At 35.6% G+C, this 9,667-nt stretch overlaps 1 protein-coding gene across 2 annotated transcripts in view; it reads left to right on the forward strand.

Annotated features, from left to right (window-relative positions):
- INPP4B (inositol polyphosphate-4-phosphatase, type II, 105kDa) overlaps positions 1–9,667 on the forward strand; it is a 501,991-nt gene that overhangs the window by 411,796 nt on the left and 80,528 nt on the right. For both annotated transcript variants that reach the window (XM_011970320.1, XM_011970321.1), the window contains one exon: positions 2,058–2,155. In XM_011970320.1, coding sequence (XP_011825710.1) covers positions 2,058–2,155 — 98 coding nt within the window. The remainder of the gene's footprint in view (positions 1–2,057; positions 2,156–9,667) is intronic.

Below are 9,667 nucleotides of genomic sequence, written 5' to 3' on the forward strand. Positions count from 1 at the left end.
CTGGGTGACACGAGTGAAACTCTGTCTCAAAAAATTAACAAAAAAAGATCATAGAGCATACTTTTGAAATATTTTAGAGAAAGAAGTTATCATCTTCGCTGTGGGGGCTGGCTGGAGAAGTTCTTTCACAGGCAACAATTTGGGGAGTTTGATAGTCTTTGGTAGTATAATATTTAACATGCTTTCTTGTCTATAATTCACTCTCCAAGTGACCCCTGCCCCACAGGTAAGGTTAAAAGTACCTAGCACATTCCTTGCTTTGGTAATTAAGCACTTTTGAAGGCTAGTGTCTAGGATCAGATTATATTCTATTTATCTATACATATTTGTCTTAGCAAATTCAGTGTTTGAGATGAATGATATTCCGGATCATAAACTATACAACGTGGAGCAGGAAAACAGCACTCCAAATTGCCTCTTCTTTGGTACACTAGAGTAGAGTGTTTTGAGTTGGAATTAACAAGGTCTGTTATTGCGATCTTGAGAGAGATATGAGACTCTTTTATTCACAGACTTTTCAAAGACTAGTCAGCATTATATTTTCAAGGCTTCTAAAATGGACTAATTTGCATCATTCTTGTCATTGTGACTGTTTTAGTTGTCAGTCATTTTATTTAAGAAGTGTCCTTTCCTTCCCTCTCATCTCTCTTTCATACTAAGAATGCACTTTTTTCACACACAGAAGCCGTACAAGACACACAAGACTGGAAAAGAAGGCAAAATGGCAAAGTAGGGAAACCCTGTGAGAAGGAGGCCTGAATATGAATAGCACTCTGACAGCAACCAACTGTTAATCTGGGCATATTGCTTACTCTCTGTTCTCTGAACCTCCTTTTTCTGATTCTGAATTTTGAGCTTTACCAGCAACATCTACATGTTAGATGTGCTATGTAATCTAGAAGTAATATTTTACTACTGTTTACTCAAAATCAAAATGTAGATCTTGTATATGACCATTCTTAGATAAATAAATACTATTAGTCTGCTAGGGCTGCTGTAACAAAATACCATAGACTGGGTGGCTTAAACAATGGAAGTTTGTTTCTCATAGTTCAGGCAGCTAGGAAGTCCAAGGTCAAGGTTCCAGCCAATTTGGTTTCTGATGAGGGCTCTTCTTCTGGCTGTCAAATGACTGACCACATTCTCCCCGTGTGCTCACACAACCTCTTCTTTGTGCCTGTGAACAGAGAGAGCCCACCCTCATAATCTCATTTAACTTGACCCCTTAGGGGCCATATCTCTAAATACTGCCATTTTGGGGATAGGGTTTCCACATATGAATTTTAGGACAACACAAGCATTTACTCCATAACACTAATATTAAGCCAGTATGGTATTTTTAAAATACCATATGCTCTGCCAAGCTGTGGGATATAAGGGGAATAGAGGATAACAAGAAGCATGGAATCTGCTTCCTATCCTGAAATAATGTATAATCCTGTGAGGAAGAGAAGTCAACAAACATTACATTACAGTTTGAAGAAGACTATGTGGACAGAACCATTTGACTTCTCGGTATGAACAGAAAAAAATGTCAGCAGAAATGATCTACTGTCTGGGAAATCTGGCTCTACGTGTGCCTATAGCAGTTGATAGTGTGGGCAAGACTGTGTGCAGCCCAGTGTCCAGTGCTGGTCTTCTGGACCTCTCCCTAAGCAGCCATGAGTGAAATGGAAGATTGGATAGATAATAAGAAAGAAGGTTTTTTAAAACACATACAGAGATACAGCCCTGCAGCGGAGGTGTGGAGTAGGATGGGGAAACTAATATTATCAATTATGTCCATGCACAAAGACTGGTGTTTCATACATGGTATTTCCTACAAATTCACATTTGATGGTTGTGAGGTTATTTGATGCATTAGAAGTGATTAGTAAAATCAGGGCCAGTGGAGATTGGAATATGTTTGAAATCACCACTGTGCATTGTAGCCTGAAAAATGAGACAGACTCTTTCCTTAGGAAATTATTCCAATCCATTTAAAAAGGAAAGGTAAAACGTGTTACTTTTTGGTGCCATTTTATAACTTGTAACTGTTTTCTTTCTTCTATTTGTAGGTTTGGAGATGTCTCTTTGCAAGAAAATATTAATCAGGAAAACTTTGAACTTCTACAAGAATATTACAAGATATTTATGGAAAAGATGCCTCCTGATTGTAAGTATGTGAGTTAGAGAAGACAACAATAATGGCTTCTTGATTATAAATCTTTAGAATAGGTCAGACATAGAGGTCACTGGACTAAAGAAGCAGGGGTGGGGATATGAGAGTGATTTTGAAATTATCTGATTTCAAAGACTGATTGCCAAGGTGGCATGGCCAACACCTGCATCATTCTCTTGATTGCCTTCTTGAATGTGTCCTGCTGTTCATTCTAAGACATTAATTGCATTGCCACTAGAAAATGCCAAATAATAAAAATATGGACCTTATAATTACACATTTTAATTAGTCTGATAAAAATTTTGTATAATTCTTAACCATATAAAAGACTTGACTAAAGATTTAAGTCTCCATTTACAAGCAACATCAGACATTGGACACGCATGCGGGAGAACATCAGATATAACACCAGTTATACAAGGTAATATTAAGTCAATGTGAATGAGGGAACTAACATTAAATATATGTATTGCAGTATTTTGTGCAAAAAAGTTAAGGACCCAAGCCTTTAAAAATGTGTTTTATACGTTTGGAATTTGTCTTGGAGGGGGCTGTTGTTCAATTCTACATTTCTTTTCCCCATTGTATTAAGCACAAAACATTTGAGCAGTCCAAAATCAGAGAGCTGGGAATGTATTTGGAATTCATCTATAAATAGTATAAATATGTTGAGATATTCACAATGATAAGTGAAGTTTTAATAAAGTAGGAAAATTATATTTTAACCAAAAGCTATAATCAAAATCTACTTGTTACTACTTGTTGTTTAATCATGAACAATTTGCTCACTGATTTATATTCTGTTGTTTAGTTGAAATACGTCAGGTGGCAGAGCGTTTATTCATAACCTAATGAATGTGGTATCAAAATATTACAGTGGCATATGCATGCCCATGTGTGGATAGTTAAAAAATGTCACTTGCAGATTTTATATTATGATTTATATATTTTATTTCAAATCAAATATTATTTTTGGCCAAAATGAACTTAAGTACATGGAGATTCTTTGGCAGCCACATACTTTCAGTATTAAATTTTTTAATGACCTGAAAAGTTAATAATGTAAGTAAAACTATTTTTCTTTAGTAATTAATGAAAAAGAGTTTATTGTAACTTGGATGTTAATGATTTTTTTAACAAACTATAATTTTTATCAAGCTACTGATAAAAATTCTGAGACTTTTTTCCAAATTATATTTTTTGTATTAATTCTTGAAAAGTATATGTGGTCCCCAGTTCAGCAGCATCAGCATCACCAGGAAACCTGTTAGCAATGCAAATCCTCAGGCCCAGCTGTGAATCTACTAAACTCTCCCTGAGTCTCTGTTTTAATGGGCCTTTGAGGTGACTTCTGATTCATGCTAATGTTTGAGAACTAATAATACGCCATCCTTACTCAAAACATATTACAAATTAGGTTGCTGGCAAAGTCTGTGAAGGGTTCCAGTACTAAAACCAATCATATTGCTAAAGAAATATGTAGAGGCACTGTTGAAATACAAAATAATTCTACATTCAAGTAGCTCTTCATAGGAATATAACTCTGAAAAATTGTAGCCCGGGCAACATGGTGAAACTCCATCTCTACAAAAAATACAAAAATTAGCCAGGCATGATGGTGTGCGCCTGTGATCCCAGCTACTCAGGAGGCTGAGGGTTGGGAGGATCGCTTGAGCCCGGGAGACGAAGCTGCAGTGAGCCAAGATTGTGCCACTGCACTCCAGCCTGGGTGATATAGTGAGACTCTGTCTCAAAATAACAACACCAACAAAACAACATGTGATTCTATATGTTGCCAATTAAATATTAAACAAGTGTTTTTGAAAACATGTAAATATATTTCTCTCCTTGCAAATAAGATGGAATTTTGTATAAAACCAATTGCATTTCATTGCTTACACAGTTGTCTGAACATACTGGATTTTTTTCTGATACTTTGTTTCCTGTATTTTTGAGACAACTCTCTTTGACACAGAATGGAGTTGTAGTATGACTGTGGTTGTGCTCCATAACAAAAGTACAAATCCAATCTATACAATTATAATGACATATGGGTTTATTCCTCCTATAGACACATTGCAAGCCAAAGAATGATTTGAGTTGTGCTCTATTTAAGGAAAAAAAAAATACAGCTTTTATAAGAGTATGAGTAGAGGTTAGGCCATTTGCTAAGAAGGAAAAAACTGTCATGCTGGGTCATATCCATAATCCATATAATCTATTATTTTCCTTCTTTCATAGCGAAATCAAGGGATAATTTGTGTCAACGTTAAAGGATAGGTTAATTTCTTAAACATATTACTGGCCAGGCGTGGTGGCTCACGCCTGTAATCCCAGCACTTTGGGAGGCCAAAATGGGCGGATCACGAGGTCAGGAGATCGAGACCATCCTGGCTAACACAGTCAAACCCCGTCTCTACTAAAATACAAAAATTAGCCGGCTGCGGTGGCGGGCTCCTGTAGTCCCAGCTACTGGGGAGGCTGAGGCAGGAGAATGGCATGAACCCGGGAGGCGGAGCTTGCAGTGAGCAGAGATTGTGCCACTGCACTCTAGCCTGGGCGACAGAGCAAGATTGCCTCTCAAAAAAAAAAAAAAAAAAAAAGCCATATTACTTTCACTTTTTAATTCATTATTGACGTCCTGACTCTTAATTTATTGATCCTCTTTTTAAATTATTTATGAATTAAGCAGGTGAATTCTATTTTGGAAGTAAAAAAAGGTTTCTTCTCCAAAGATTTTCTTAACTTTAAGGGATATCCCTGACTTTTGTGATATCAGGACTTAATGATAAATTAATTTTAGCTTATATATTCACTCCCAGTCAAGTAGCTCTCATCTTTTTACTCTTCTCATATAGAAACATTTGTGGACTAAATGTTCTTTCCAAAATGTCTTCTAATTCTGTTATATATGTAGCAATTTTAATTTATAGTCTCAATTCAGCAATCTACAAACATGGAATAGTTTTATTTCAGTAACTACTACCAGTTTTATGAAGCACTCATCAACCTTTAGAAGTTAGTAATTGGGAATAGGAAATGGATAATTAAAGTTGCCAATCAACATGCCCTTTCAATATGTTTAGCATAGTCTAGTGCTTTTAGACTACTTAAAATCTCAGTTTCATTTGGAAGAAATATTCAGCCAAGTTCAGATATTATTATCCTCCACCCCTATCTTCCTTGCAACTGTAGAAAGGCCATTAGTGGAAGTCTTGGTAGGGCTGGGTGGCCTCTGTGTCTTTCTTTCTTTTGGGGAATTCATGGGATCTAGATCTGGGATGTGCTTGTTACAGAGAAAGAGGCCACATATAGGAATCCCAGAAGTTCCTTTCCTGTAAATCTTTGCTGAATCTTCATCTACAGAAAATAATATATTGTTGGTCCTCAGTATCTGTGTGATCTGTGTCCGCAGATTCAATCAACCCCAGATCAAAAATATTTGAAAAAAAAAGTGCAATGACAAAAGTATTAAAATTTTTAAAACATAGTCTAAGAGCTATTTACATAGAATTTATATTGCATGAAGTATTATAGTTCATCTAGAGATAATTTAAAGTATAGGGGATGATGTGCTTAGGTTATTTGCAAACACTATGCCATTTTATATAAGAAAACTGAACATTTGTGATTTTGGTATCTTCTGGGGTTTTGGATCCAATCCTCCTTGGGTACCAAGGGACAACTTATATATCTGTCAGATAGACAAAGCTGTTGATGACTGCTCTATCTGGGCACATGTATTGTGTGTTTCTCCCACCAAATCTCCTCTGCATGTGATGCAGCTCTCAGACAGTTGTTCTGCTGACTCTAAGGCACGAGAAATCTTCAGAAGTTACTTCCCCTCAGGTCCTACCTGTGATACTCACTGGCCCCTTTGATCAGCCTGGGAATTCCAGTGAGGCAGTTATTAGTGCTTCTCCCTTTTCTCGCTCTAATCTTCCTGTTGGGCTTGATGATCTCAGACATCCTTCATGTTCCCTTTTGTGCCTACCTAAAGCATTCAGACACTTACATTTTGTGCTAGAAATAAAATAAAATAGTACTTCTGTAAATCACTAACACAAACTGCTCCGTGTTTGAAGTCACCACCGCATCTTATACATGATTCAGGGCCTCTGAAGGAAGCAGATAAAGCCCCTTCTGTCTTCCTCTTCCCTTTAAGGGAGGAAGAAACAACTCTCAAAGTATTACAGCTAAATTCTGTGTCCTTTCTCTAATAATAATGCCCATATCCTTTGTGTTTTATCTGAAATAAAGAAGAAGGATATTGTCATACGGCTCTAATGAAATTGTACCATAATGATTCCTATGCTAGCACTATAAGGGTGAGCTTACTAGCACTGTGAGCTAAGAAAGAAAACAGGGCTTTTTTTTTTTAACCTGTTCTATACTTTTTATACAATATTTGACATGCCAGTGTTTTGTATATAGTGTTTCATCAACTACATCAATAAGGATTATATACAAAATATTTTTTAGAAAAAGAAATTTAGTATTGTAATGAGGGTATGTAGAATGTAGTGTGTGTGTATGTATGTGTGTGTGTGTGTGTGTGTGTTTATGAACAGTTTTCACTGTAAGTCTCACATTAAATTTAGCAGATATTGGTGGAGATAATATTATGTGTAAAAGTCTATTCTATTCAGTTTGGATGATGAAAGATGAATAAGATACAGTCGATGCCCTAGTAGCTTTCAATTTAATGACTCAAGGTAATCAAAGAATAATCTACATTAAAACTAAACCTCTTTCTGAAACAATAGTTGCTCTTTTGTAGTGTTGATTCATTTTCTGAATAATTTAGTTTTGTTGTTGCTGTTGTTCAAACAATTTTACTTTCTACCAACTTCTGACACTCGTTGTATAGTTATGCATTGTCACAGATTTTATTTTTGCACTAGGAAAAATAAAACATCATCTGCATCACTTATATTTATAAAAATAAGAAAATAGGATAAGAACCCAATATTTTATAGATAACTAATTTCAGAGGAATTATTTGACTAGTTTTCTATGTAGTCCACATGGAAAACATACATTATAAAATGAGAACATTCATAAGTGTAAGGAAAGGAGGACTAAGGATCCCATAAGAGGTAGAAATTATTGGAGATTGAGTCAAATAAGCTAAATGAGAAGAATACCATCCACGTGAAAATGAGCAAGAATATCAAATGTGTTGATGAAAGAAGAATGAGGATGAAAGTGAAGCTATTGGATTTGATGATTGTGAATCATTAATGACATTTAATGGAGTCTTTAATAAAAAGCATGGACTGAAATCACATTACAGGCATTTAAGGAGAGGATGCATGTTGTATAATTAGAGAAACAGAGTGGTGAAAGCTACTCTCTTAGGAAACATAACAGTGGATACAAATAGAGAAATTAAAAAATAGGCTGAATGCAATAGAATCAAGTGAGAGAGTTTTTCTTGAGTCTTTTTTTCCCAAGGTGGTAAATTGATGCATGTTTAAAGACAGTTGGAAATTTCAGGGTGGAAGTTATGGGCAAAGGATCTATACTTGATCCTGCTGAGAGGTTCTAGGGAGGTAACAGTGATAAGGCCCCTGAGACTAGACAGAAAGCTAACCAGAAGCCATAAGACAGCAGAGGACTAGGCCTCTCATATGATGTAGAGACTGAAAACGTAGTACTCTGGCTTCCAGGGAAAAAGAAATATATACCATGCTTGGCTGAGGCCCTTTAACGCCTGAAGAATTCCAGCAAAAGGTCACAGAAAACTCTTGAAGACTGATACAAAGGTTTTGAAAGAATCCTAAATGTAGTCTGAGGTTGGTCCTCAGACCTCTGCTGATACAACACTTTCTCTCACATCTCCCATAGTCCTTTGGTTGCTTCAGAGGAAAAGCTTAAAAAAAAAAAAAAAGACTTTGTTCACATCTACCTTACCAACTAAAAATCTGATCAATCATGGTTCTCTCTGATATCCTTTAAAATTCTTTTAGCATAATTATTAAGATGTAACCCTTAAATATAATGTGTAAAAGCTGTGAGTGCATGTCAAGGACTTAGGTTTAGTTTAAGTAAACTAATATTTAGTACATTTAGTTAATAGGGCACAATTTATTTATATTAAGGTATTCTGTGTCCTTTGAACTTACATTTTTAGTTAGCATTTTCCATTTTTAGTATTTCAATTTATCTTAAATCTTATTTGAAATATAGATTCATGGAGCAAAGATGGCTTAAGTCAAGGTACAACTAGAAAGAAAATTATAGAAACTAAAAATAATATGAAATTTATGAAAAGTAAAAGAACTCCATTGGGACAAGTAAACCTTCCCATGAGAGGATTTCACAGAAGCAGGTGAGAAGGAGGAGCTTTACTCTAAGTACAATGTGGAATATCTAAAATTGAATTTTGTTAGGTCAAATAATGGAGCAACTCACCCCTAATATTGAATACTCTGTCCAAACAGCCATTGAATGTATACCAAATTTTTCCAACACAGGAGAGAACTCTCTAGTACATCAAGATAATTGTTCCAGAACAAGTGTGTGATAATGCTTTTCTGAATGAGGTTATTAGATTTTGTTTTCAAAACAAAAGAAAAGAACAAAGCTACTAAGATATACAGAATCATATTCCATGTATAATAAACTTACAAATCCATACACATGAGGTTATTGCTGAGAATCAGAAAACTAGCTACAACATTTATAACACAGATTGTGCTCTGGAAGAAATCAACACTAGATTTTGGCAGACTTCTTTAGCAAACTGCGTTGTTGGACTCTCCATACTGTTCTAAAGCCACAGACTGTGGAAAAGCAGTCAGCATCACATGTTAACAGATACCTTGTATTAGAAAAGGATAATATCACTGAGAAACAGAATATAAATTGATATATAGTTGGCACATATATCAGAGAGAAGAGTTGTACTACATTTTATCTGTCTAACGATGAGAATTAAGGCTACTTAAGTGAGTATTTCTTTCATAGTTGTGACTTGATGAGCTCTGTCACAGACCCCAGAAATATATGGTGGAATCAATACTGATAGTACCAGTTGTGTGTGAATTGCAATGCTCCGTAAACAAAAAAGGGTGCATCTGAATACCAATCCACTTTCTGCTTATTTACCTAAAACTGGAATCATGTGTGTTGACACCCCAATGTGGCTCATTGCTGCCACAAGTTTCAATGTGCTGCTTTCACTTTCTCAGAACATGCCATGGTTGTTATTCCTCATTTCTGCTTTTCAGAGCCCTCTATCCTTAGAAACTATCACTTATCTTGAGCCTGGATTCCCAGACTTCACCCACAAAAGGTCTTCAAACAATCAGATTGTTTCTGATTAGCACAGAGACTTTCTGATATGTTAACTATTTCCCAGGTTCTACAGTAATTTCTAAGTTATTAATCACTTTTCCATACATGGTAATACTCAGTTTCCTCTGAACAGTTCACATTTATATAAAGAGATCTTTTCTGAATGTTAAGAGAGCCTCTCCACATTACAGAACAGTGACTTCA

Source organism: Mandrillus leucophaeus, unplaced genomic scaffold (genome assembly GCF_000951045.1).
Source record: "Mandrillus leucophaeus isolate KB7577 unplaced genomic scaffold, Mleu.le_1.0 Scaffold943, whole genome shotgun sequence".
NCBI lineage: Eukaryota > Metazoa > Chordata > Mammalia > Primates > Cercopithecidae > Mandrillus > Mandrillus leucophaeus.